Here is a 27,764-nt window from a genome sequence, read left to right on the forward strand (position 1 = left end):
GTGTTAAAACCAGTCCGGTGCCTTGGTGTGACCTCCGAGATAAGGTGGGACCTGAGCATGTTGCAGATCTCTGAGGCCATGGCCTAGTATATGTGTCATATTTGGTAACCACCAGGTCCCCACGTCATCTGCTCAGGCGATATTTAAAAGGCTGGTAACAAGAAAAATAGAAACAATAAATAAGCCCAGCAGCTTCGTCAACATTGCTTTAATAGTATGCACTCCTCATTTATAGCCAATTTAGTTGGCCAAAGTAAAATTTCGTTTCCACTGGCCTTTCAAACCAAATAATTTGAAAGGCTCCAACATTGTCATTACCGAATGATTTGAGACTGCTGAAAGACAAAACCTATACCAAACACCTTTGCCTCTCTCTGTCCAGTGGAAATCATGCCTACCTTACAACTCTTAATTTCCTAATGTTGAGACTCTACACAGTAACTTGAAAAATTAGTCCTGGTCCAGGGATTGAACCGCAAATCAACACCTTTCTGGGGCAGTCGCTCTACCATCCGAGTTAAACAGGGGGCTGGCAGATTGCAGCACGAGGTCGAATTTTGCAATTTTTGATTAGAAATACTCCCAATCTCACATGAATTCAAAACAGGAAAGGGGTTACACCACATACATCTAAAGAATAAATCACAAGAATATGTTAACAATGTTACATAGAAAACTGGTTTGAACAATGAACTGTGCATTTTAGAAATGACAGTAGAAACTACAGGTTATACAATGATGCACTAAACCATAAACAACTGTAAATAGGGTAATCGTGGTATATATAAAAAATATAGAAATAACAAATAAGAATTCAATGACAACTCAAAGCAAATGCACACAGTATATGACAAATCAGTACGGCAGATGTCCACGAAGTCAAGGAAGGTTAATGAAATGGAGGACGGTTCTGGGAAAGAAATATTCACCCGACTATAGTCATCCATCAGAAGGCAGCACGAAGCTGCAAAAAAAACTCCCATATGGGTTTCTCAGAATGTTTTCTTCCTGAGGATTTTTTTCGGAAAAACCTGTATTGCTTTTCTCTGTAGCTTTGTGCTAAAGTCTGGTGGATGACAGTATTCCCTTTCATGTTCTTTGTATATTACATACTGTTTTAACGCGAAATTGTTTTATGCCGGGTTTCACAACTGATTTCTGGCAACAGATGTAATGGATGTGATCGGCTCCCACACCGCCATCTAGGAGTGGTGAAGTGAAGTACTGCATCGTTACATAAACGAGTGCCGACAGGGAGCGCTTTGGTAGTCACAGGGCAGCTGAGGCTCCAACGCGGTGTAGCCAAAGAATAAAGAACGAAGTGTAGCCTCGTGCATAGTTTCATACAATAATTATACAATAAATAATCGACATAATGACGACATAAAACACCCTTATGAATTCCTCGTGGGCAAGCCCGTGTATTGAGACGCTTGGCACGTTTCGATTTGGCCACCTCGACAAGCTCAAAGTAGCGATTGTGGGGGTTCGCAGCGTCTTCTGCACTTCGAAAAGTATAGATTGCTCCCAAATTGACAGCAATGAAGGCATATAAAGCGCAATAAACAAAGCCACAAGAACATCTAAATCTATGTACTTCTGTGGCCTCATGTAGGCAGTTAGCGTCGGATTAGCCTGTGGCGCCTCCGTCTACGGATTGCGGCTTCAAGGTGCATCAGCAGTGCATCATCTACTGTTTTGCTTGCGATGGCACCACCTGAAACAACTGCTGCGCTAAAAGGCGCAGAAAGGCAACGACATTGCCAGGCGAATCTCGCTTTGCTCCGGCGAGAGATACTCCAGTGTGAAGCAAAATGTCTGCGCGTGTTCGTGGCGCATGGTGCAAACTCTACCACTGGCATTCCTGCAGCTGTGAGCTTGCAGCTCAGCTGGCTGCCGTAGCCACTACAGAGCCGACCAGAATGCTCGCACATTCGCCGAAGCCACTCGCCAGCAGGACGGCGCTCGCCAGCAGGACGCCGCGAGCCAACAAACCTGAAACATGGTCATCATCATCATCAGCCTATGATGATGATGATGACCATGTTTCAGGTCACCGGCCCGCAAACCGTGCGCCTTTCACTGCAGCGGACCGTGAGTTCACGAAGCAAACATGCAACAGCTTTTGTGAAAACACGTTTCATTTTCCTGTTCAACGGATTCCTATAAAAGAGTGATCAACCATAATTTTCTTTGTTTTACTATCTTGAACGATCCCCTTTTGACACAACACACATGCAAAGCACGCCCACCTTGACGATATCCCTGCGGATGGCCCTGAGGGGATTCCCCTCTACACCGAGACCCTTGAGGTGCACCAGGGTTCCCAGTTCGTAGGGTAATGAGGCGAGATTGTTGTTGGACAGGTCGAGCCGCTCCAGGCCCTGGATCATGGTGATGTCTGGTGATAGGGTCGAGAGCTTGTTGGACTTCAGGTCCAGCGTCTTGAGACCCAGGAGCGTCTCTATCAGCTCAATGGGAAATTCCTCAATGGCATTGTTACCAACGTGAAGCTCCTGCAATTCAACGCAGTACATTGCACCTTCTGAAAGAGTTAACGTGAACACTCTGAACAACTTGCGCCTCATTGCAGTTGGTATGACAACACTGGTGCAGTCTGCAACTGCCCTAGTGCAGTTCGAGGCTTCACCAGTGGTACACGCTCAAAACTGTGGGTCTGTTCAAAAAAGAACATTTAAATGTCGACTGTCCATCCCATCCTTGTTCTGCACTGGTCACATTCTTTAGGCTACACACAAACTTGATTGATAAGATACCCTTACAGGGGGTACAGAAACTCTGCAGAATTACTGACATGAACAATATGTGCAATGATCTTTCAGTCACAATGGGTTTTGTCTTCTTACTGCATAACCTGGAATTACATGTTTTTGTTAAAAATAGCAATTAGCCTTTTTAAAGCACACTCATGAGCACCTAAATTAAACTTTAGCCCTTGAGCACAGTTACTCTAAGGGAACCATGCTAACAGGGATAGTATAGTCTAACATCCATATATAACATAGATAACACATTATATCTTTCCGTACCACGCCCATTGGGCTTGGTTAGCCCTCTATCAATGGCTTCCAATGCCACTTTCGAGACCTGCCGCGCTGCTCATGGACATACTCTGCTATCAGACGTGAAGGAGGAGAACTATATTTTAGTTTTCTAAGCAGTTCGCTTTTTTCCCCCAATGCAGTGATTTTTAAACGCACTCCGAAGTTTCGCGATCATCAAAGGAGAATGAAAAAATGGCCGCCCTCTATCAATGGTTTGAAACGCTGCTTTTGAGACCTACCGCCCCGCTCACGGACACAATGCACCATCGGACATGAAAGAGGTGAACTATATATCTTTTTCGTTTTCTAAGCAGTTCGCTTTTTTCCCACCGAGCGGTGATTTTTAAATGCACTCCGCAGTCTCGTGATCGTCAAAGCAGAACACAAAAATGTCCGGCTGCGGAGGCGTGCACGCTTCAGGAGATTGCAGATATCGAGATTCCACTGCCTCTGCGGCTGATCTTACCGAGTCAGAGGACGCTGACTTTTCGTCAGACTTTGAGTCTGAAAGCGACGACAACGCAAACCAGCCCGGAACATCGGCGGCCGCAGCCCGGCATGCCCAACTATAGTGTTTGCAGTTAAATTTTTGTAGCGAAATACCTGTTCAATAAAAATTTTGATTTTTGCTGACAGTGCCTAATGGAGAGCAATACATTTTGGATATCTCATAATTTTCATAACGTCTTTTCTTAGTAGATACCCAAGCGTGTCTTTACAAACTTTGTTCAATTTTATCGCACAATCTTGATTTTAACAATTTATATCTTTTTTATGACATACATCTCGTTAATAAAACATTTATGCGTGAAAAGTGCATTCATTTCGCTTTCTGTTTATGTATTACATTAAATATTGAGCGCAGTAGTTCCTTCAGAAAAGAACATCGACTGTAACATACAAAAAACACCTATTTTGGCCATGTTAGGGAAAGATTTATTGGATGTAACAAAATTATTCTAAAATTTTTCTCACCAATACCAGCAGATAATGAATACATGCTTATAATAATTATCGGATATAATGAAAGTATTTTTGTGTTATACGTGACTTCGTTATAACAATGTTCAACTGCACTACAGTTAAACCTCAATATAACGGAATCGGTAAAAACGGCAATTTGCTTCTTTATATAGAGTTTTGTTTACGCTGAAGTATTCCAAATTATCAGGCACCTGAAAAAAAAAACTATTTGAATGAAAAAAAATATTCATTTTGTTGAATTTGAAAGTCGGCAATGATAGATACGGTTTCATGCCATGTTGACGATATCTTCACATCGGTGGCAGGAAGCGAAGCCAGCCCCGCTTTCGCATCTACTCCGCCCCCACGGCTGATAGTGTCACCCGCTGTGGGATGGCACTATATATGAAGCGGGGAGCAAATGTTTCGTCTATCCCTCGCCTCAACGCGTCTCTGAAATTCAAGATTATGCAACCTCCAGAATTACACGTGCAGGAAGACAGTGCACGTGATGCCACGCCATCTTGGCATGCCCGCTCTATGCACATGCTGATTACCTGCGTATGGTCACTGACCAAGGTCAAAATAAAAATGAAATGACATTTTGGGATCCGTACGGATCCCTTGTTCACAATGATGACCAGACAGTACTCCGTGAAACTCTCGACTACATGTGCTCGCTTGTGCTGGAAAAGGAGATGTGTGCCCAACCTGCCCCCACTTCCTCCTTTCCCCTCATGTTACCACGAGCGCGCTCTTTTCTGCCCCTTTTCCCTTGCTCGCATGTGAAGACGCAAGACAGTGCTCCTCAAGCCACCTTCTCGGCTCACCCTCGCACGCTTTCCCTTGCATCCAATGCGTACAGCGGACAAGGCGCAGTATGATCTTGTCATGCTTTGACTTTATGTAGAACATAAAGCTGTTTCACTTGGGTGGTCGCTTTCGGTCAGGCGACGGTGCGCAATTTGAGAGGTGCATTTGCAAGCAGTCACTTGTAATTCAGTCATCTGACCATATGCGTCTGCGGAAGTTCCTATTTATTGTCTCGCTACTCCTTCGCAGCGGCAGTGAAATTTTGTTGTATTGAAATCATGTATAAAGACACTTCATTAAATTGACGTTCTAAACAAATGGTGTTCTATGGATAAGAAGTCATAAAAAGTTAAATACTTTATATATTGAGGTTCATCACATCGAGGTGTGACTGTAGTTACAAAATCACCTTTTACAGAACTATGTAAATTACAAAATACCATACAGTAAAGTATGTACAACTAGACACAATGACTCAATCGTAAGACAACTTGCTAATCTACTTTCTTTTATTTTTGTCATTAACCTTGGCCACTGTAAAAGTACAGGAATGTTAATGTTAAACAAACTAATCAATCGATGAAGCTCACTCAAGCTTGCTTTCGTTGGCCACATCATGAAAGCTACTAAATACAATAGAAAAGAAACCAGCGCCCGCTAAACAAAAACATGTTAACATGGCAGCACCTAGGTGACGCTAGTAACTTGGCTACAATAACCTAAGCACAAAAACAATGGATGGAATTGATCATGCTGTGAGCAAATTTCTCAGCGCGTTCAAAGAACTCGTGCCTCATAGGTATCATCAGATGTGGTTTATCCATAGAGTTAAACTTGAATTTATGTTACCTGATGACTACAATGTGTTCATTCCAGGTGACAATTACATGGTTGCCTGGAAACACAGTAACAAACCCTCGCTGCTAGCAACTACACTACAGAAGTGGCCATACCAAACACTTGTTTGAACTTACTTTGAGCCGTGCACAACCTGAAAAAGGTGGCAGTGCTGTGAGGTCATTCTGTTGTGCAAACAGCTGCTCCAAATGGCAAAGTGAACCGATGGGTTCTGGTAAGCTCCTTAGTCGGTTGCACGACACATCCAGGATTTGCAAAGCTGTTGCAAAAAAAAAAAAAAAACATGATTGTAGAGAAACAACATTTCCTTAATGTGTAGCATAAGACAGTCGAGTCCCAAAATCTTGCTCATTGCATACAATATTTGATGGCACAACAGCAACTGATCTTTTTTTTTTTTTTTTATTCACGTGAGCTGCCACGTGACATAATGTCAGAATGAAATTGAATAGTAGAAGCATGGACGCTTATTTCATGCAGTTACTGCAGAATCAATTTATGAAATGTGCCGTCCATGAGTCATCATTCATAGTCTTCAGGTTGGTCACTTCTCAACTTTCAACCCTAAGTACACAGCAGCTAACTGAAAGCTCCATTACTCGAACTTGAATGTGAGTGTTTTTGAAATAAACAAAAGAAGCGTTTTTGTAAATTTGCAGCTGATTATCACACTATTATTATTTTTGTGCTTCATTTAGCGCTACCAAATAAATCTTCCTAGGCATGAAGGGAACTTTCCTATTTAATAGTTTGAACTAGCAAGTTTATTTATAAGCATGCCAACTGATAAACATAAGCAGCAATAACAAAAAATGTGTCCAGAAACACCTTTCATGCTTACTAGCTGTGAGCTTCATTAATATAACAAAAATTACATTTTCAAGAGCATAAAAGAGGGCAACTTAATCTAGATTCATGGTTGAGGGCAGCGCTTGCTAGTTCAGCAGTGTGTTTGTTTGTCACCTTGTTTTCTTCGTCTCTGTTGCTTGCACTGTCCCTAACCTTGTGTAACAAGTATCTTAACCCTTTCTGGAACAAATTTTATTACTGACGTGCAAAATTTATCTTTTGTGCATCTTAATGACAATAGAGTGGCAGAGTCAAGCCTAAAACTAGCACAGGAAAAGATGGCAGGCAGAGATGTACTGCAGAAAACAAATCTCAGTGGATTTGGCAACATGTGCTCCTCAAGGTGTTGCAGATAGTGTATGTTTTAATTAACAGTCAAATAATGTCAATCATAAATTATTTAAAGACCACTTCACTGCCACTCAAGGCAGGTGATACACCATAGGCAGCGAGCTCCAATGATACGGCCCAGGGAACTAACACCAGCGTGATGCGACGCATAGCCATTCGTGAAATATCATGGAGGGACACGTTTATTAGAGGCACAATATCGACAAATGATGCAATTAAAGATGCTGACACTTAGCTTTCTGATTTTTGTTTTTCGGATTGTTTTTCACCACGTCAAATATTTCCTTTAAAGCATAACGATTCCTACTAGAACCACTGAACTACAAAAGAATTAACAAGGCAATTTTTTTTTTCACCCTAGTAGTCACAGCAGTAGACATCACAAAGGCTCTTCTGATATCAAATATGCTTGATACTTAACCAGGGTTTGGTTAGAATGCTGAATAATATGCATTTACTTGAGGCTTTGAAAGCGAATTTCATTTTTTTTTCATTAATCCATCACTTCATTATAACCTATTTTGTTGTAATTCACACCTCAATATAATACAGATATAACGATACGACAAAGCAAACCAATTTTTTTTTTCTGTTAACTAAATTGAATATAAAGGAAATTCTATTTTCGTGTCAGATTTGAGTTGTTATAACAAAGTTACTGTATTGAGGTTCACACTTGTATCTGCTATGCTGCCAACAATTTCTCAACTGTAACGCATGTCTTACCATTCATGCTGCCAACTTCAGGAGGAAGCTCAGCAAGACAGTTGTACGAGAGATTAACGTTGGTTGCCCGAGACAAGAACCCTATCATGGCTGGTAATGAGGTCAGCTTGTTATGGCTCAGGTCCTGTAGTGAATAAATTAGCAAATTAAATGTAGTTACCAGCCCGTAATTCAACTGCCATGGCTTATGGCAACTAATGCGCTGGCACAATGAGGAAAAAATGGGAAAGCCCCATTATTAAAAACAATAAACACTTTTAAAAGCTATCAATAAACCCTGATATTACTTAACTAAACTGTCATCAACTTATCATAATAACTAAATAGGCAGCAACAAATATAGAAAGAAACCTTAGGAGGTATGTTATTTGATGGCAAATTAAGGTGGCACTTTTATAATGACAATAAGTCCAGAGTTTGCCACACTGAAATGCAGTGCAATTCAAAATTACAATTTTACCTATTCATGCAACAAAATAAACACTCCCCTCCCCCCAACTGGTCCCTTCATAAATATTCTGATGTTCTTTTTTTCCTTAAGATGTTGTCAAAAATGCAAAACAAGACAAAATAATTTCCAATTAATCAGGGTGATAGTGGAGCTAGATACAAGAGATTGTGGTCTGTTACGTTTGGACACTGGACAAGATTACATCGCAGCCCTGCGAGTGTAAGCCGATGCTAGCTACCCAAGAAATGTGCTTCATTAATTTGCATATATAATGCATGCACAAGTGCAGCTGAGAATTCATTAACGCTTGTTACAACTGACACAGTTTCCTTCAGTCACAGTCACAAGTGAGGATAACTCAAGCATTCATCACCTCGTGCGGGAATAAACAGAACTAAGAAGAGTCTGTGACAGGCACTCGCGCAAGGTGGTGACATCCTTCAAGGACTGGACCCATCCCCAAGCCAGAATTGTTGAGTCAGCTTGTCTGTCTCCACTATTAAATTTGTTTCATGTTGCACTAAGTAGAATAATGTATAGCAAACCTAAACACCAACTTGCACAAGAGCAAGCTCACAGGGACCATGAAAACAGTTCACGTTTTCCTGACGAGGCAACAAAACGATTGCCAGGTATATCCTGCTGAGAACCCTTGTGCATTATGTCGCACAGTGTCTTAAAACCTTCTAAAAGTAAACTCGAAAACGACTTACATAAAATATTCACATGTCGATTAGAAGCATGTGAATGTGGAAGTGCATCAAAATGGTTTAAAATTGTGTCCTTGCCGTCGGCTTTCGCGAAACTGACGCTTGTTTGATGTAAACTGGTGTCATCACAGGCAGTAAAAAGCACACGTGAAGTGCTTTTCAAATACAGCAAGGTAATATATAAATACACGATGAAGCATCAACGCGACAACATGCGACACATGGTGCTACAGGCTACACCTTTATCTCGGTGTTTAGGCCAAGAAAATCGGTTTTACCGTAACAAGCACGATGAGATGGTTGCCTTATGTCCACTTGCATGGAGATTTTTTAGCACCTAATCATGGTAATTAAACAAAAAATGGCTTTTTAATGTACCCGTTCATAACCTACCAGTCTTAACATACCACTTCTTAACATACCAGTTTCTAACCTGCCAATCTTATTGTACCAGTTCTTAATGTACCATTCTTAACATACTAGTCTGCAATAAGAACCAACTTCAAAAGCGATTGTGTCCCTGAGCTGTCTTCCGAGTATCTTGAGGATATTGGAGGCAGTGCTCTTTCAGGCACAACTACAGGCTGTACTGCACTGTACAGAGTTACGTCTACAAAAGCTGGCACCACGCAGGATTAATTAAAATTAAAGTTAAATTATAGGGTTTTACGTGCCAAAACCACAATCTGATTATGAGGCACGCCGTAGTGGGGGACTCCTGAAATTTGGACCACCTGGGGTTCGCCCACACAAAAGAAAAGAATACTTGGTAGCAAAAACAGCGTACCACCAGCTCCAGAAGAGAGAGGTTGCCGACGTCATCACTCAGCTCTGCGTTTCATTATGATGGGCAATCAGTTGCCTTAGCTCCTTCAGCTGATAGAAGGAATCTGGCAGCTGCTGAAGCTTGTTGCGACTGAAAGGAAAGGTGAATAGGAAAATATCACTGGCACGTTCCAGTGTTATAAAAAACAAACAGGGCAAAAGAAATAGTGAATGTAAGAAAAAAACCATGCATTCATTCTTTCATCCACTTTACCTTTTGCGCTGTGTTTCCTGCAATGTTAGCCAGCCAACTCGGCAACTGCTTTCTTGATGCAGTGCTCATAAGGTCTTGGTGTTTTTTGAAGTTTATGTTTTTGATAACAGCACCATAATAACAGTGATAATACGGTAACACAGTGAGAGAAAAACGCAACAACAAATTATTTGTGCCTATGTCAAGAACAGCCAAAATGACTTCTCAAGCTTGCAATGCAGTTAAAGGGGCCCTGAGATAGACACTGTCGTCCACTATGGTCCCGTCTTAGGATCAACACAAATGCGTCACTGAAGATTAAGGAGTGACAGGGAAGAAACGCTGAATGAGCTTAAAGGGTAGACTAACCTTTCAAAACTCTATCTGAACTTTCCTTCAATGGAAAATGGTTGATCAGAGGAGACAGTAAAAGCTACATTTCCCTCATCACACGTCATGTAGAAACCTCAGAATGAGCAGTGTCCTCCACTGTGTAGGGAAAAACCAGATTCTCCAAAATATGGTGAATCATGCATTACTGTTAGTCTCATAAATGCCCAGCCTAGCATTTGCGCATTCTTTCCCATCACACTTAGAGGGCCCCTAAACCATTCTAAGCTTGCAAAGTTAGTACACAGCAGCAAAATCACAACAGTATACAATGAATATACAGCCGCAAGAATGCCTGACAGCGATTGCACATTGTCACAAGCACAATGGTCAGAAAAACAATACATTAAATAGAGTGTGGCATGGCTACCCATGACAGTGTGAACACAGTGAGCGATACATGCACTTGCACAGGGTTTAGCCTTGTAACACCCAGAACGCTTGCAAATGTAACATGAGGAAAAAAAAAAAAAATCTCAAGGTAAAAAGTAAGTACAGCCCCAACAAAAAAGTGATAAAAAATGTTCCAGGACCCCTTGAACAAAGGGACTGCATATGTCGGCATTTTACACTAACCTATGCCATGCCACACAGAATGTAAAAGTAGAGGGCTTGCCTAATGTTCAGCTTTGCGAGTTGCCGGAGGCTCCCAATGGTGTCTGGCAGTGAAGTAAGAGCATTGTCATTCAGCTGCAGTAGAGAGACATAAAAAGAAAGAAAAAAAAGTGATGGGGAAGCCAAATGAGAAAGAACAGGATGCAGGTTAGAGAAACAGAGCCCCAACAGCCGCGTCTATGCGCTCAATCCCCGTATCAAAATGCAGGCAGTGTGCCAGGAAGGCATTCATACGGAGGCTCCCTCAGGCACGCGTCTGGGGTCAGCCGAGCGGAACAAAATAAAAAGGACGTCGAGGCAGCAGAGATAAACGCCGCGCATTTCACTTCCGCCGTGTGCTGCGCTCGATGAGAATTATTGCCGCGACGGGCGGGAGACGCAAACGCTAAACTAGTTTCGGGCAAGGTATGTGTGTGTGTGCGCGTGTGTCAGCGAGACAATGAGATGTTCTGAGCCAAGAGAAACAGGGTGCGGAATGGTTGGTTGCGGCACTCTTCCTTCATTGCAACTGCGAATGAGCCTCTTGAAACAAGAGACTTTTCTCACTCAATAGAGGACATTTATGAGGTGCCATTTCTTCTTCCACTGGCAACAGCTGTTTTGGGAAAGCAGATGACAAAAAAAAAAGGGGGTAAGAGAAAAAAAGAAGGCAACCAAGAAATTTATGTAAGGCAGTTTGTTATGCCAGTCAACGACAATAGGTAGTGCCTGCTGCTGCAAAATATTAGTCAGATGCAAATTTAAGATCATTAAGGACAGATTAAGGACCCCAGGATCGGAAAACACACATCTGCATGTCTAGAACCATAAGCACTCCAGCTGGGTTTATCAAGGTACACAAAAAATAACATTATGGACATGTAAATGTCCACGACATACTTAAGTACCTACCTGATTTATCAAACAACGGATAATACAGTACCATCAACTACATTCAGTTTAAAGTGGACTATAATATTTTTGCTTTATGGTAATTCATTGCACTCATTTGTCATTCATGTTCCTGATAGATTTTATTTCTTACGTTGACATTAACTGGCCATTACACTTTCACTCACTTTTCCTTTATTTCTATGAAAGCTATACTGTTCCATGCAGGTGTTATGCAGCTCCACCCTATGTAATGTGTTGATAGCCTTTAAGTGTACCTTGAATAAATAAAAGTTTTCCTAAGCAAGCAGCACCGTCTACAAGGGCTGCATTCAAATACAATTCATCAAATAAATTATTTTACTGCAATCCCCCCCCCCCTAAGAAAACCTCTGTCAAACACAAGAAAGCTGACAGTATCACCTCGGTAGAGTAGTAATGAAACGGCTTACAGACCTTGTTGTCAGTTATGTTCATACTACTACAAGATGTCTTTTTGTCAATATAAGCCTCATTAAACAGATTTGTGGACTGTGACTTTCAATAAACAGCTGTACCTCTTTCCAGACAGCGAGCCAATCTTCCAATACCATAACTGCACTAAGTGCAAGGCTCAAAAGCAAGAAGTGAATGCATAACTGCTACCATGAACTCGTGCACTAAGAGTTCCTATATATTTATAAGATATTAGGGTAGCTATACTAGCAACAAAAAATGGTGGAAACAGAATTATCATTCGTAGCACATAATTGCAGTAGTGCAGAACACGAACACCAAAGAAATGACACAATTAAGTACAACAAGGCTCGGTGCTCGACATAGTAAGTAATATATTATTCAATTCACTACCTCAAGAATGGTGAGGGCTTGAAGCTTCTCAATGTCAGCCGAGAGGCTAGACAAATTATTAGCCGATAAATACAGCTTTGTCAGATCAGCCTGGTCCCACCATCGGTCACCATCACACTGGTCAAGGGAAAGTGTAAGTCCTCGCCTCTCTTCCTCCGTCAAGTTGTTTATGTTCCATACCTGGTCTGGAACTGCAGAAAAAAAGTAACAGGACCGTATTTATTCTAACACAGAGGTAAATCATTAGTTAAATTCTGATATGGTATGTAGTTGGAAATTGGACTCTCCAAAAATAAAAATTGGATTGTCATGTTTATAGTTTTCACAAGGTGTTCAATTTTTTAACTCTTCAGCTCAGGACACCATAGAACTTGCACAACATAAACCGGCTTTCATGATGCGTACTATTTGCAGCTGTTGCAAAGAAATCTAAATTCCAACAGCTGGTGCTGATCGCGTTACACATGCAGTTGCACATTCTTGAGAGAAACAATGAGCACTATACATGTTTTATCATTTCATACAAGCAGCAGACTAAGACAAGACTTCCATTAATTGTTTCTCAGTGCACGGTATACATAACCGGCATGCACTTTAGGAGATTGCAAGAAATCCCTGTTAAACATATATCCTCACGTGGTTAACAGTCACACCCGCACGTTATAATTAGCCCAACCAATGGAAAAAAAAAAAAAAAAAACACGGACTGCCCGTTAGGCCGAGCGTCTGCATAAATGCGTCGTTCAAGAGAAAAATACGTGTCACTCAATGCAAGTGGTCCGTGACAGCTGTCAACGTACTATTACGCGCTCGACTCTTATTTGATGTGCAGCGACCGTATATATATCCACAATTACGCTTCAAGGACATACTAGCTACCAAGAAGTCGAGCTTACGCGGTCGAAAACGGCGAGGTTTGCGGGGTGGCGGCGAACTGGGGTATATAAATTTAGCACGTCCTGCACCGCGGTTTGCGCTAATGTAAGCGAAACCACGATAAATTCAAAACTGCAAGCCAGTGAAAGCTTTAGCAAGAAGCATCCGTGAAACTCGTATAAGAGGATGAAGGTTCAAAGCGAGCAAGTTATCATTTGCCATCGCCTGTCAGACCGCTCCACTATGACACTTTACGCATTTCATTCCCCCTTCCAAGGCGCACGCACTGATTTCTATGGCGAGACGAGTTTGGTGTATCTGGACCAGCTGCTGTATGCTCCGGCAACCAGTGCCCTCCGCGGTTTCAGTTTACTTGAGAGCAACGCAATAGATATCTATCTCCGCTCGACGACCGAAAAGTATATTTTGTTCTTGTCAGCTCCGAGGGACACGAAACAAACGAAGTCTCTGCAAAGTAGGGGAGACTTCGAAACCAGTTTCATGCGCTGACAAATAACAAACGTGGCAAAAGGAAGAGCACGTTATTAAATTCTTAAATGCCTACTCACCGTCAATCATGCCTCTCCCAGTCAAGTTGAGCTGGCCGCTCTTGCGCGCCAGCTTTATCAAATCCAAGCTGAGTGCGGGCTCTTTCTTTAGGAGATCGAAGCATGCTTGCGGGTTGGATCTGCGTTGCTGGGTTCTCAGCTGCTGCGGCTTCGGGATGCGCGACATGGTGCTCGGGCGAAGCGGCTCGTCGTTTGAGACAGGCGTTAAACAGCAGTTGAATATCTCCGCTCGCTAAGCCATCGGCGTTTGTCGCACCGCGCACGCACGACCGCTACAACTCGACGGACACCACTCGCATGCGAAATCAAAACGCACACAACGGCGCCACAGAAGTTCAAACAAGAACCAGAATAAAAAAATCGAGCAATCAAAATCTGATTGGAGTATTAGCCGCTTACTTGGAAGGCTCTGTTTCGAACCTTACTGACAGTAAAAATTAAAGCTATATGCCTGAACACTTGCTTTAGAACAACTATAACTTAATAAGAGACTTGTTTCGTAAATAACATTGTTAATTAAAATTTTAATACGTTTCTGAATGTTTACGCCAGTGGCGACGCCTAGCGATAGCGTTTTTAAGCGCGCCGTGGAAAGGCCTGCTGGTTTTCAGGTAAGCGAGCAGCGCGCTGAATTTTAGTGTTTTTTTAACCAAAGGTTTATCGTTTCACTATGTCCTTTTAGGCGATCGTGAGTTTGCTTGTGCGATATTCTAGCTTGCGCGCACGTTGTTTATCGCGGCAAATCGGCGTGCCCGTGATGGCGGTATAACTTCACCGTTAACAGACTTCGGCTGCTCTCTGCGAATTTCGGGGAGAGAATTTGAGACGTGTACTCCGATCAAGCTGCCTTTTCTTTGCAGCACGCTGCCTCGACCTTTTTGTGGCTAGCTGGCCTTTGATTATGTGACTATGATCCGTTAAAAAAAGTCAGGGAGCAGCAGGCGCTGTTCGGACCTGTCACGCCTGTCTGGGCGTTTCGGTGGAACAGCTGATTGCGACGTTTTTTTGATTAATGGCGCGCATCGGATCGGCGCATTAGTGACGCTTCTTGGCCTTTATTTGGTGCCCTATCACTCCCACAGGTATTTCATTGGGTCCCGTTCTGTGTCGAGCTTGAAGGATGGGAAGACGCAGAAGCAAGCGGAAGCCGCCGCCAAAACGCAAGAACATCGAACCCCTGGAGACGCAGTTTAACTGCCCCTTCTGCAACCACGAACGGTCGTGCGAAGTCAAAATGTAAGTCCCTGGAACACCTTTGACCGTTGTGCTACGGTGACTCGCATGTTACGTCAGCGAAGCTGGCCGTTTCTAAAGGTAACGAACGCTACATGCTATCGCAGGAGGCTGCAGTAACGACGCCTCTACAATGCGTCAAATTGCAGGTCCGCGCGTTTGGTTATCTGCGCTGGTTGTTACTGGTGCGGCCGTGCATTGTATTAGTCGATATATTGCTTACCTAGTTTATATGTGAGCTTTACTCAAGGGTTCTACTTTCTTCTTTCTGCTCTTCAGGGACCGGCAACGGAATACGGGTCGCATCACCTGCAGAGTCTGCCTGGAAGATTTTCAGACGGCGATAAACTGTATCCTTAGTTGTTGGAGAAAACTTCAGGCAGTTATTTCTTCTTATTAATCGTGATGCTTTCTAAGTGTTCTGACTGTGCTGCTAACGATGCCAATAGCAGTCTCTGAATGTCACAAAAAAAATTCGGATGTTGTTACCTTTCTTTAAAAAAAAGTTTCATCTATACATTTTTTGTTTTAAGGAAACAGTACTTGTAGCTCCCCCTGTGTTCATACACGCGATATACTAATTAACAGCCACATAATCAATCAATTAAAAGTCGCTATTTACATTGTTGAACCATGGTTCAGCAGAAATGATCCATGTTCCTGCATTAATGCACAAGGTTCACTAATGCATAAGTTGCCACGACTAGCAATTTGGGAAAAACCTCGGTAACCTCCTTGACGCATCATTGTGTCCACATAACACTACTGTTTGGTGAAACTATCGTGAACACCCACACTCCAAACAATGCTGTAACAAGTGTCAGCACGCACGCCGTTAAAAAGCCCGATATATAAACTAACCAAAATGTTTGCCGCTTAAGATGAATGCTATAACAAGATTTATTGCTGCTACAGTGGCTTAGTTTCCATGGTGTTTCGCTGTGGAGCAGGAGATTGTGGGTTTGACTCCCTGCCAGAGCCACACTCCGACAAGGGCGGAATGCAAAAGCAGCTTGTGTACTGTGCTTTCGGTGCATAAGAGGACACTAAAGGAAAGTATTAAGTCTAGCGAATTTGCCATCTGTATTGAGAACAGAGCTTTCGTACACAAGAAAATGGAAAATTGGAGTGGCACACCTGTTTTGGACTGTGGTGCCTTTCTTGTGACATAACCACTGGCTGATTCACAGACAGCGGCATAGTCCCGATTGTGCGGTGATTACTTCAACATGTCCGCTTTGGTACATGCGATGCAAATGGAGGAGCAACTACTGGGCCTTGGGTGGCAATTTTCTGTGCAACGGGATCAAATATTAGGGCACGGAAAACAGTGGTACACTTTTAGAGTAGCAATTTATCAATCTGACTCTGCTTAATGTTTTCCTTTGGTATCCTTTTAAAGAAACTCCCGTGGTCAAAATTAACCCGGGGCCTTCCACTACACTGTCACTCATGAACCAGTGCGCAGTTTTGGGCCATTAAAGCCCCACAAATAAACAGAAAAAACAAAAATTCGTTGAGCTGTATTCAGGAATCCACCTTCCGTAATAGCAAAAAAAACTGCGCTTGCCACGAGAGGAGGTTTTAAGAGCCAGAAAACAGTGAACTACCAAAGACAGGTGGCGCCGCCACCTTGGAAGTTCCTGAACCAGGAGCAGTATTCTGTAAGAGTCTACCTAGTGGACTGTCCATTTCGGCGACCGTTGAATCGCTGCAGCTCGACGTGCTGGAAGGAGACTGGCTGGCACCTTCCTGCACGTCAAGCTGCAGCGAATAAACGGTCGCGGAAATGGCGAAATGGACAGTCCACTAAGTAGACTCTTACAGAATACCGCCCCAGTTCGCCTTGACGTCATAGATTTTGATGCCATCTGCTTGGGCATCGTTTACCTTTTATCAGTAAAGAGGCACAACACATCATTCTAAAAAAGCTAAAGACAGAACTTCACAGTTTCAATAATGATCGCTGCACCACAACAGCCGAAGTCGAAGACTTAGAAATCCACGACGTCACACTCGCATACAGGCGCAATGGTTCCGGCACAATTTTTTTTTTTAATGGAACTTTGGCTTTCATTTTCTCTTGTAATAAACCTCTCACGACCAAATGGATGAAAATTGAGTTTTCTTTTTAAGAATACTTCGCCAGGCTAGACTGATTTGGTGCCTATCTTTAGTGTCCCTTTGAGATTTGTTTACAGGGCTCAGTGACTTATGCTGACTGGGTACTAGCCTTGACTCAGTCCTACACCACAGACCTCTCGGAAGCCATCGATGTCTACAGTGACTGGATCGATGCCTGCGAGAGCGCAAACCAGTAAGGCGGGAAGGCCCGTCTATCCTTCATGTACATATTGTCCATAGGAATCACAGGTGGAAAGGAGTGTCATCGGAGCGTGCGTGTGCAAGAGCTTGCATCTCTCAGTGTTGTGTCGTCGTCGTCCCACCAAGTGGTGTGTGGACCATAAGCAAGACCCCCCCCTCCCAGAGCCATTGGTGTTGTGCCCATTAGCATCTGTAAGGCAGTGCCCAGAAGCGCGTGTAGTGCTACTTCTCGTCATTTGACGATGTGCTGCAGTCTCTGTTGTAATGTTTGATGGTTGGGGAAACCAATTAAAATCTGTTTTATGTTGGGACGTCGCTCCTCTTGTTGACGTGTGTATTTTCTGCGAGACGGCAATCCTTTGTCTTTTTGGTTGCAGGTTGGATTCTCTACAACGGTCAAGGCAATTTCATGGTTGGCCATGGCTACATAGTGGCTGTAGCATTCTAATTCTAAGCAGCAGGTTTCCGGTTTGATTATCAGCTGCAATGCACATTTTTGAGGCAGAATTAAATTTTGTGCTGTCAAAGTACATGAGAACATAGAAATAGTTTTTCTCATCAATTACTGCACTGATATTTATGAGGCTTACTGGACTTAAAAGGGGGGGAAAAAAATAAAACTCTACAGACTGTAAGGAGCAGCTACCTCCTTTGTAAATTTTTAAAGAACCGCTGACAGAAGTGCTACGCCAAAATGTGCCATGAAGGAAATGCTGTTACGTGCAGTGCCAAATTGTCGTTACGCCAAGCCTGCGCCGACATGCACCTGCTCCAAATAACTGAGCAGAGCAGAAAAAAGCACTTTAGTGGTGAAAATCAATTTCGCTGCTTTTTACAACGCCAGCTGTACAAACAAAATGCTTAATTTTGTTCAGTGCTTCGTTGAAGTAGTGTTTACTTGAAATAATGTAATAGTATGATGTGCATCACGCGTTGTCGCGAAGTGCAAGCTTATATTAGGCGAGTTCGCAGTAGTTCCTGGCAGATTGCCCATGTACAACACGCTGCGACTTGCATGTGTTTTTAAACACATGAGCTTATCCTGGCGGGTCATCATTAATGCGCAAGGATACGTCACTCTCGCTATATTAACAAATTGGGCAGCTGTACGTATTCCACTTGTGGACATGAGTTTAGCAGATGACACCCTTTAACAAATTAAGCCCTTAATTAGCAGATGAAACAGATAACAAAGCCTAGCAATGACTTTCATGCTATTCAGTTTCATGCTTTTTGCGCTTCGTCGGTTGTCAGGTGACACTCTGCACACGTTAGTAAAGTGTACTATGTACAGTCGCGAGCAAAAGTTTGGGAGACCACGGCATTAGCAAAAATTTTAATATATTCAAGCACAGCTCCGTGGCCTCAACTTGTCTTAATGCGTTCTATTGGTCAAACACGTGCATGTAGGCGCGCGCTCTCGATTTCAGCCGGAATGCTCAGGCTGCGACGAAAAAAAATAAGATCGTGGCACCTTTGGTCACACAAACTTTCGCTCGCGACTGTACATATCCTAGTACACGTTAACAATGTTAGTAACGTTAGCAATGGGATTAGCCGGCCATAAACGGTGGCTAAACAGTACGTGGCATAGAATTGAGCGGAACGCATCGCAACAAAATCGCGGCCTGCATCTGGACCATTGTTAGGCTTTCGCTGCAGATGGACCAAAGTACAATCAATGCATGCACAGAATTCTTATCGCCAATTGCTAGATAGACTAGGCTTCGCTAGTTTCTGTTTCGGTCATGCAGTAGGAGTCTGAATTATTGCATGTCGCGCTGTAGGTGTCCGAAATTTCAGTCTAGTGGCGGTGCCACGAAGCTGTCCAAGTAATCAAGCATGTCTGAATTATCGATCGGCGACATACATCGTTCTGCAATATACCACTAATTTGCGAGTAGGACTTTTGAAATTTTCAAGTTTCATCTTAACTGTGAACTTGTACATCACATTCGCCCACTCGAGATGCCTTAACAAATGAAGTTTACAGAACTGCAATTTCTGTGTTTGGTGCAGAAATCCCGATTTTAAACTTCATACTTTTCTTTGTTAAGCTTACCGATTTTCAGCAATTTTTGTATATTCGTGGCCCTAAATTAAAATTCTGAATCATACACCGTAACATTTAGATTTCTGTCTTAAATGTCACAAACTTCATTCAAATCAGTTCAGCAGTTCAGAACATTTCTGTGTTTTTCATGAATTTGAATAGGTAAATCGGTGTTGTCCTTGAGGTGAAACTTCCTCTTATGGTGTCTCCCATATCCAAGGGTTGCTTTGTGATGCTGCTTCATAAAAATAAGAGACGTCCGTACTCACATTGAATGTGATCTACAATGGATAGCTTCAGGCAGCTTCGGTACAAGGACGAACATTTAGTAGTTGCGATGATGGCAGCCATGTACAAGAACTGTATGAATATAATGGCTGACATACATTTGCCCTTACAAGTTCTCAAAGCAAAAAAGTTAATCTGGGTGTTCTTGTGAAATTCGTAGCACAACCACCACAGCAGCAACTCTATAAATTTCGTATAGGTGCCACACTCATGTTGAATTGCCGATTTGAAAACGTCGAGCCGTAATTTGTCACCAAACAATGGGGCATGAGAACTTGCGTCTTTATGCTCTTGTTCAACATGAGCGGTTTCCAACTAGCAGTAGTTCTGAGGTGTGCCTTGTGGTTGGTCAATAATGTATTTCGCAAACAACACACATCGTGGCATCATGGTCACTCTGTTAACTACCACAAAGTCTAGACTTGACAAGCTACTCGCACACTCTTTGTTCAAACATGCGACAATCTTGCGATTCAGTGGCAAGATTAAGCTTGTACTTCATTTCTGCTGCATATTCGTGTATCACTGCCGTGACCTAGTTGTAGAGCAGCCCGCTTGTAAGCGCCCATGAGGAGTCAGCCTCAAAGAAAACTGCATCTCAAAGCATCCGACCACTTATGTTCTTTTTCGGTGGCAGGCATGGTTGATCTCACTTCCAAGCAGAACATGGAAACAAATGTAGTTTATTCATCACATGTACACAACTTTGCACACTTGAGAAACAGCTGTTGCATTTTTTTTTTTTTTTGTGCTGGCAAACAATTTCCAACACTTGCAGAAGTGCTCAATATTGTTAAATAACAGCTTTCACCTCACATATCAGTGAACATTGCTTGAAACATTGAATCAAACTTTTTATCGAGCCTTGTCAGTATGCCATGCGGTTTTTATCTGTTTGAAATTAATCACAGTTGAGAAACGGAAGTGTCAAGTTCTTGCATTATATCCGACGAAAAAAAAAAGTGATTGATAGATGTCACAAGAAAATGATATGAAGCACACAGAATTTCCTTGCACAGCTAACCATTTTGAAAGCGCCCGTCATGTCACTGCCTACTTCCCCACCACTTTACTGCTGCTATGAGAACTTCTATAAAGCTTAAAATTGTTATGCACTCAACTTAGTTCGCTCTGAAGGCTTCTGCTAATTATCCTCAGCAAAAAACAACACCCTTTGTTCTATGGAGAACAAATGCAATTTAGGGGTCTTTCACAATTAGCACCAAGGTCACAGTAACTCAGTATGAGAAATTTTACCTTTTTCTGTTATAGACATGAAAAAAAAAATGCCAACCACGAAAATAAAATTTTGCACATTTTTGTAATGCAGTACAGTTTAATCCCACTCATGATGCAGAATGACTGCACCCAATTGGTGCCTTAGAAGTGAACTTTGTTGAACTTGGGAAGTTGAGGTGTTTTTTATCTGCCTGCGAATGGCACACTAGATGTCATTTTAATGATGGCACCTAATGTGCATCTAGAAAAAAACATTTGGGTCTTTAAAGGGACAGTAACGAGAAAAGGAATTGCGCAGTACCGCAACGAACGCCAAATACGAGAAAATACTTCGAAATCCGCGACGTGACACTGACAAACCAGTGCCGAGGTTCTGGGGTGAAATTCAAGAAGTGGGAAGTCTCAATTTTCTCCTCTAATAATTATAACCTCTTGCCAAGAAAACTGCCAAAAATAAATTTCTGAGAGAATACTTCATCAGTTTATTTGTTTCTCTTTAATGTCCCTTTAAACACACAAGGATACAGTTGTGGAAACAGAATAAGCACTTAGTTTATGCAACAAATGCAGTAGTGCAAGAAAAGTTGACAGTATAGATAGAAAATATAGATGTCAAGCAATGCATCGAGTTCGATTTCACAAGGACGCAATGTACAGTCAGTCACAAAAGTTTACGGGACACGAGCTCCTCGACAAATGTGAAGTCCTGTTCCGTTAAGGCACGGGACGCTTCTAATTTAATGCATCACTGTATAAGTAGCAAAAACTACCAGACTGAAACTCTTGAATTCGAGGCTTGGTGCCCAAGCATTTTGCAAATCCTATGCCCTGTAAACTTTCATGCTTGACTGTAATACATTGCATTTCACTGTACACGAGTAAAAAAAAAAAAAATTTGAAGACAGTGAAGTACGGCATACAGCAAGAAAGTGAGTGCAAGTACACCTGCATAAATTAGCAACCAGTTAACCAAAATGAAATAGCCAGTCAAATGTTTGTAGAAATTTTTGAGCACGTGTAATTGCCGAATTGAAGTTAACCAGTGTTTAAGGCATGCGAGCTGTTTCGGAGCTGGCGCCCACAGTATGCGAAAGCATGGCCATCAAAATTAGTTTTCATTACTCTGCAGCAGCTGTTGCTGAGAGTTGCGATATGGACAGCACCTTTATCCCTGAAGCACAAGATGGGCTGCAAAAAAGGCTGTTTTCCCCAAGAAAGCCTCACTTAAAAGTCTGGCGACAATTTCGTGCAGAAAAGCAATGCATGCTTCGGGACAGAGAGGATGCATTCTTTGAACATATGTTCGGGCAAACGTATAAGAAAAACATTTTTTTTAAAGGCTGGCTGGCTTCAATTCTTTGATGACATGTGCTTTAAGACATTAGTTAAATGTTATTTAGTGCATTCAAACAGCCTACTCTTTCCACTGAATGCTGCTACAAAAACAGGCCACAAAAAGAAAGTTTTTTTCAGCTTTATCAGACAGTGCTTAAAATTTCAACACTACCTTGATCTTGGTAAGTTGCTTCACCTTGTCAGCAGTGTTCTAACGGCACAAATAAAGACAGAAGGGAACACACTCATGTGTATGTAGGTGTTCCTTACACATGCGTATGTATGCAGCATACTACAGATACATAGTGTGCATGCATGTTATATGAACACATATTTCTGTATGTGTATGTATATGCTCCTTTCCGTTTTTGTCCTTTGCACAGTTAGAACACCATCATTCAAATTTCAGTTCTTTCATCTCCCAACAAAACAGGTGGTGACAACGTTATCCAAGCTGCAACAATTATGAATGACCGAGTGCTAATGGTGCTTTCTGGCTCCTTCCCGACAGGAAACCAGTTTGGCAAAAGCAGAGAAGTGCTGGGCACTTTCACGATGGCAGTGCCGATTGTTTGGTCAAATGGCTCATGCACTGCTAAGCTAACGACGTGCAGCATGCTCTGGAAACATCAAAGATGGCTCAATCAATGCTACTGCCAAGCACCACATGTGCACAGCTGCGTTTCCGCGCATGTGCCCTGAGCAACAAGCTTCAAGGTCACACTCCCACCTCAATAACTGTGTGTAGTGCCACAAAATTTAGTCTAGGTCAGCCAAGCAGGAGGAATAACTAAATACTCTGTCTACAGTCGAAGCGTTACTGGCACAGTGCGAAGAAGCATGCAGTCTTCGCGCAGTGACAGGAACACTATCACCTCTAGATGCTGACGCATCTGTTGCTTTTTTTGGCAACATCTTGCAAGAGAGATTGTATCCCCCGAAAGTTAATTGAGACTACCGCCCCAAAAGGATTTGTTCATTGTTCTTATCTTACCATGTGCATATACCTACCAATTACCCTGAACTTTCCGAAAAGCTCATGAATTTGTAATCGTTCGACGATTTTACGATGTTTCCTCATATCTCATAAAAAATGAATCATGTTCGCAAGAAAAGGCTCGCTCGTCTGTCTCCGAAGTCTTTCGATTACGAAACGACACCAGAAGGGTATCTGCTTTGAGCAAGCTTATTCAGACAAGTTCCTGGAGCAGGTGCAGTCAGCAATAGCCAAGTTGCTAAAAAGTTGCTAATCTAGAAACAGTCGGTTGCTTGTCAATTTGGGCTGGTCAACGTTTGCTGCATCTAAAGTACATTAGTATACCGCAAAGTGTGAGCTCAGGGGTAAAATTAAAATCTGTGCTAATCCTCCTCACCTCTTCCACTATGTGTTCAAGGTTTTTTTTTTTAAAGAATTTTAAGTGTCGCAGGTTAGCAGGTGTGACATGTGAAACACAGGCCGAATGGCCTATCGGCAAACAATTAGTTAACAGGTTAGATGTGCCTTCCCAGACACACATAGCTAGCTGGCAGTCACTCGCAACTGACTGACACGGCCAGTCACTTTTGCACACAGTTCAAGAGATGGGAGCACGACTAGGCAATTAAGAGGCGAGGCACAACATGTTTCCTTGAAACATCCTTAGAGCAGGAAAGTCCTCCATTTTATTTCTTTGGTTGCAACAACTTGCCAGGTGGCAATCGGGCATCATTTCCTGCCACTCCGCGTCACTGACACGAGAATTATCAGCACTATGATGCGACATTGTGCTGCATAGGTTATACGACAGTTCGGGCAAACAATATTGGCGTTGCTTCGGCTCTGCAGTGGATGAGCACTCAATAAAAAAGCACAACCTTACTTCAGTGTTCCTGAAATATATCACATGTATATACAGTAAAAGTTGTCTCCTGTGGCTTAAGAAAAAAAATTGCGGAATTATGTCTCGATATTCCAGTGCAGTCACTAATGTCTTGTGCCTGGTATCAAACTCAGCCTTGAATCAGTCAAAGTAATAATTGAAGGAAGTTACATCAAACTGAGTCGCAAATAGGCTGAAACGAACAAAGTAAGCTACCTTAAAGCATCGGCACCCAAGCAACTACCTCACGTTTATCACGCCAGCTGCTATTTCCTATTTTTTTACATTGGGCACCCATTTAGCTCAATGATAAGGCAATCAAAGGCAACACGTTAGGCCTTTGGGTGATTTCAAAGTTTGGCTTTGAATGGTGCATAACAGCACCTACTTTTTAGCAGGTAAGGTGCGATAAGCGTTAACGAAATGTGAAAATTTCCTCAGTGTTCTAATGTGCCGCTTAAATGTGATGATGTGCACCTTTGTTCGAGCTTTCAATAAGGGACCAGACTTTGTCCACATGCCTACAAGCCTTTCCAAGAAAGACAGTTCTCAACATGGCACAGTGGCACTACTGAAGCAGTTTCACAGAAAGATTACCAGAGGGCGTTGGTGCCTGTACAAACAACTAACTATAGTTCTTGTGTTGTAGCATTTAGCACTTGCAATGTCAAAACAGTGCACATACGGCGCATTGCACTCGTATAAATTTTGGGGGGTTGGGTGAAATAAGTTGCAGTAACTTGAAGTGCATTTTATTTCCGTGCATTTGAGGTATTAAATGTTATTCCTCTATTGCAGCTTTATCCACAGAGCGAGTTTAATCGATGACAACAGCTACAATGCAAAGCTTCCTAAAGCACAAGTAAATTTTTTTTTTATCATACGCTTCAGAAAAATAGAAAGCACTTTATTTGTCCATCAGCTGAGGCACTGTTTAAATGGTGGCTTGGAACAATTAGGTGCTTTACAAGTGTGAAGCGCTGTGGGATAATTTTTTCACAAGTCATAGATACTACGGCACAATGGGATGTGTTATGTAGAGCACCTTTGCGACCAGTTGAGCTTGGCCAACCAAATGCAATGTAAAATACAAGCTAGGCCTAAGCTAGGACAAGGAGAGTTTTCCAAGTAACACGTTTCAATTTAAATTCAAGCTAATCCCGGTAATTCGGCTTCGGCACTTGTCAACTGGACAATGTGGGTTTAAAATTTTGCAAACCAACCCGCGTATTTGTTGAGCGCGCTATGTTCTCATAACTAGAACCTTCTCCCAGTTGCTTCTGCGAGGTAAAATTGATGGAAAGAGTAAAATTTTCTGCGACAATTCCAGACTGTCTGCAATGAGGCATCACAAGACACTTTCACTTGATATGCATGTCTGGCACAGGCTGCTAAAAAAGCGGGAATTCCAGCATCTCTACAAACTTTCTTTTCCAAGTTTTTTCATGTTTATGTATCTCTCTCAAATCTGTCTTGAGTGAAATGTATCAATCCTGCTCTGCTCAACAAGCACCTAGGCTAATCAAAGAATTTGCAATTTCAAAAAAAGAATGCCTGCTGCAAATGCAGCAAAATTTCCATTTCAGGATACCTTAGAAAATCTACAACTCCCGTTCAGCCAAGAAAGCTTGATCGTTTGGTGTGCTAGTGGCTTTCATTTCTCATGTTAAAGCTGTGTAGAAAATTTGCAGCAATGTTATTACGGGTCACCTTACAGTGGAGTTCTGGAGCACCAGAGGGGAAGTAAATTTTCACTGCAGTACACATGATGACGAGTTTGCCTCGAAAACATGGGCAATCTATTCTCTTCACGGCAAGTTGCAAATGCTTTCATGCAAGTTTAGGATGACACAGGCGCTCACAAGAAAGATGTGTTTGGGCGGTCAGACGTGAACCAAAACCAGTGGGCAGTTGGCATTCACAAGAGGTGTCGGAACAGTGCGAATCAAATGCACAAGGGTGCAAGCCTGTCACAGTCAAGCAGAAACAGTGTTGCAACGAGTGGGGGAGGGTTTACGAGGGTGACGTCGCCATTCTTGTTTGGGTTAGGTTGCACAGACGGTGCAACGTGAGAACAGTGCACGCTGCTGCACACATAAAAAGAAAGGTGATACAGGCAGTTGAATGGCGATTTTCGACAACCTGAATCTAAACCTAAGGGGATCACAAGTATCAGTATTCAAGGAATCACACAGCAATTAAAGAAAATTAAAAAATAGAAGACAATAGGTACACTGGATACACACAAGGCTCACTTCCCGAGCCAATAAACCGGGAATACAAATACACTTTTGCCTCGGGGCTTCCACAAGAGGCTTGTGCGTTGCTTCAGTTAATGCAGTCATTCAATGTAACGAATTTCTCTGCGACCATAAGAGCTTCGGGAAACAAAGCAAGAAAAATGGAATATTTGCCGAGAATTTATTAACAGTTACCATCTCGATAGAAAACTAAAAGATAGAAGTCTCACAAAAGCTCCCCCCAGAATTTGGACAGCCTGCACCTCCACCTAGGGGAACCAATGGGAGGAGTTACTGTGCGCACAAAATCGAACACCAAGAAAAAAAATTAAAAGAAAAAAAAACTAAACACACAGCGACAGACCAGTTTCACTTTACAAGCCTAGACAGCCGTGCACCCTGTGAGCTTTCACCTCAGGGACTCCAGGAACTGCTGAGCACACAGCTTCACCTTCTCGGGGCAGTCGGTCGCCACCCACTTCTCCACGACCCGCGGGAGTTCAAGCGCAATCGCCAGCTCGCGAATTTCGGCTGTCCCCGATCCTTCCACGTTGCACAGCGTGCCAGCTGCCACGAGCAGACGAAACTGCGCCTCGCCGTCTGTCAGCTCGGCCGCGACCGCGACCATGGCGGTCAGCAGCTGCACCATCCGTTCTGTGTCCTGCTCATTGCACACTGCCCCAGCGCGCAGGTGAGCTACGGCGTAGTTCAACAGCAGTGTGGACATGGCAATCTGCGTGTTCTTGTTGGCGCCACCGGCTGCAGCTCGCCGTTGGAGGGCGCCGAGTATCCGTTCGCGCTCGCGCAGCGACAGAGCCTCGCCGCTAGGCTGGGAAAAGAGGTTGCACAGGCTGCGCAGCACTAGCATCTGATTGGCCGCTGCGTTGGGGCCCGTAGACGAGAGCAGGCCAATCAAGTGGCTGCACAGCTGCGGCCCGCTCAGGCTGCAGACGTGGTTGTTCACCGCGGGATTTCTCAGTGCGAGCCGCAGCAGGTCCAGTGCCGGGAACACAAACTCTGAAAGCAGAGGAACACGGGTTCGGCGCAAGCCTTTAAAGCTGGTTTCCCCGCAGTATGACGTATCATGGGGGGAAGCCCGCTTCTGTAACCTCTAGGGGTGCGCGAATATTCGAAACTTTCGAATAACGAATCGAAGAATAGTCACTATTCGTAAAGGCAAATACTTTTCAAATATTTCTAAGCATCAACTGCGCAGAAA

General features: G+C 42.9%; 3 protein-coding genes across 5 annotated transcripts in view; 1 reads left to right on the forward strand and 2 right to left on the reverse strand.

The window, feature by feature from the left end:
• Positions 1-14,333, reverse strand: part of LOC119433131 (leucine-rich repeat-containing protein 40-like) — a 42,159-nt gene extending 27,826 nt beyond the window's left edge. The window contains 8 exon segments of the mRNA XM_037700267.2: positions 2,253-2,516; positions 5,816-5,958; positions 7,626-7,749; positions 9,574-9,623; positions 9,626-9,702; positions 10,811-10,884; positions 12,529-12,719; positions 13,974-14,333. Of these exon segments, the coding sequence (XP_037556195.2) occupies positions 2,253-2,516; positions 5,816-5,958; positions 7,626-7,749; positions 9,574-9,623; positions 9,626-9,702; positions 10,811-10,884; positions 12,529-12,719; positions 13,974-14,139 (1,089 nt within the window). The 5' untranslated portion in view covers positions 14,140-14,333.
• A 125-nt stretch (positions 14,334-14,458) lies between these two features.
• LOC119433132 (transcription elongation factor 1 homolog) lies at positions 14,459-17,842 on the forward strand. Of its 2 annotated transcripts, none has more exons than XM_037700270.2 (4): positions 14,459-14,584; positions 15,056-15,209; positions 15,486-15,556; positions 17,463-17,842. In XM_037700270.2, the coding sequence occupies exons 2-4, from the start codon at positions 15,094-15,096 to the stop codon at positions 17,525-17,527; spliced, it is 252 nt and encodes an 83-aa protein (XP_037556198.1). In that variant the 5' UTR covers positions 14,459-14,584; positions 15,056-15,093; the 3' UTR covers positions 17,528-17,842. The 2 variants fall into 2 exon arrangements, with proteins under 2 accessions (XP_037556198.1, XP_049514588.1); XM_049658631.1 differs by having other exon boundaries at positions 14,581-14,661.
• Positions 17,843-20,539: 2,697 nt separating this feature from the next.
• Positions 20,540-27,764, reverse strand: part of LOC119433130 (phospholipase A-2-activating protein) — a 71,544-nt gene continuing 64,319 nt past the window's right edge. For both annotated transcript variants that reach the window (XM_049659167.1, XM_037700266.2), the window contains exon 10: positions 20,540-27,562. In XM_049659167.1, coding sequence (XP_049515124.1) covers positions 26,955-27,562 — 608 coding nt within the window. In that variant the 3' untranslated portion in view covers positions 20,540-26,954. The remainder of the gene's footprint in view (positions 27,563-27,764) is intronic.

Source organism: Dermacentor silvarum, chromosome 11, assembly GCF_013339745.2.
Source record: "Dermacentor silvarum isolate Dsil-2018 chromosome 11, BIME_Dsil_1.4, whole genome shotgun sequence".
NCBI lineage: Eukaryota > Metazoa > Arthropoda > Arachnida > Ixodida > Ixodidae > Dermacentor > Dermacentor silvarum.

Coding starts and splice junctions, on each gene's coding strand:
- LOC119433132 (XM_037700270.2), top strand. CDS start 15,094: ATGGGAAGACGCAGAAGCAAGCGGAAGCCGCCGCCAAAACGCAAGAAC. Junction 15,210..15,485: donor CGGTCGTGCGAAGTCAAAAT/GTAAGTCCCTGG, acceptor TCTGCTCTTCAG/GGACCGGCAACGGAATACGG. Junction 15,557..17,462: donor TTTTCAGACGGCGATAAACT/GTATCCTTAGTT, acceptor CCTACACCACAG/ACCTCTCGGAAGCCATCGAT.